This window comes from Crocuta crocuta, unplaced genomic scaffold (assembly GCF_008692635.1).
Source record: "Crocuta crocuta isolate KB4526 unplaced genomic scaffold, BGI_CrCroc_1.0 scaffold944, whole genome shotgun sequence".
Lineage (NCBI taxonomy): Eukaryota > Metazoa > Chordata > Mammalia > Carnivora > Hyaenidae > Crocuta > Crocuta crocuta.
This window is the reverse complement of record NW_027528243.1, coordinates 163009-163852: the sequence shown is the minus strand read 5'-3', so window position 1 is coordinate 163852 and position 844 is coordinate 163009. Positions and strand designations below refer to the sequence as shown.

At 37.6% G+C, this 844-nt stretch overlaps 1 protein-coding gene across 1 annotated transcript in view; it reads right to left on the bottom strand.

The window, feature by feature from the left end:
• Window positions 1–844, bottom strand: part of UPF3B (UPF3B regulator of nonsense mediated mRNA decay) — a 14892-nt gene that overhangs the window by 13269 nt on the left and 779 nt on the right. The window contains exons 2-3 of the mRNA XM_077753058.1: window positions 583–689; window positions 306–412 (exon numbers count right to left, since the gene is read on the bottom strand). Of these exons, the coding sequence (XP_077609184.1) occupies window positions 306–412; window positions 583–689 (214 nt within the window). The remainder of the gene's footprint in view (window positions 1–305; window positions 413–582; window positions 690–844) is intronic.

The window sequence follows — 844 nt, the reverse complement described above, 5'->3', positions numbered from 1 at the left end:
CACCCATTCCAGGCCCCCCCCCCAAAAAAATCTGCCACAGGAAGAGAAAACAGTGGCAATTTCATTCAGTCGATCAAACTACAGAAATAACAGATTAATAAAAAATATCCAAGGGCTGTGAAAAGTCACACATCTGTTTATAAGACTGCAATGAGCTCAGCAAATGTGTAAAACTCTTTAGATGCTGCACATTTTATCACCGAGTTTTTGAAAAGTTATGAAGGCACTGAGAAAATACCATGATACACACATTGTCTTAAACATACAAATGACAAAGAAACTCCCCTTCAGTTACAAGGACTCACCTTTATTGTCAAGGAATACATAACCATCAAAGCGATCCCTGAACAAAATAATGTCCTCTTGGTTTTTAAAGTTGATGTATGCTCTCGCATACATATGAGGATACAGACTGCAGAGAGGAAAGCAATTATGTAAAAGTGCTTCAGGTGTCTGACTGCATTACAAGTATGCATATATTAAAGAGACAGGCTCAAGAATCAAATGGCAACAGTAGGATCAAAAGGAATGGAAGAAAAATGTGCATTTACCCCCCACCCTCTTTTATTTATTCATTGTTACCTAGTATCATTAGAAAAGAACTCAAAATAATCATGCTCTGGCATAGGCTGAAGGTGTTCCTGCAGCTGCTCCTTGGTCAAAGTGGGAGGTAATCTCCGAATGACCACCTTAAGAAATGAACAAGGAAAATGAAATTAGTACAAATCCATTTCCTGCCATACCTGAAAGAATCACCGTCCCTAAAAAAATATGGTCTTTCAAGGATGAGCTCACATATTAAAAACCCAGTAGAAAATTATTCTAATGCTGAAAATTACCCAAA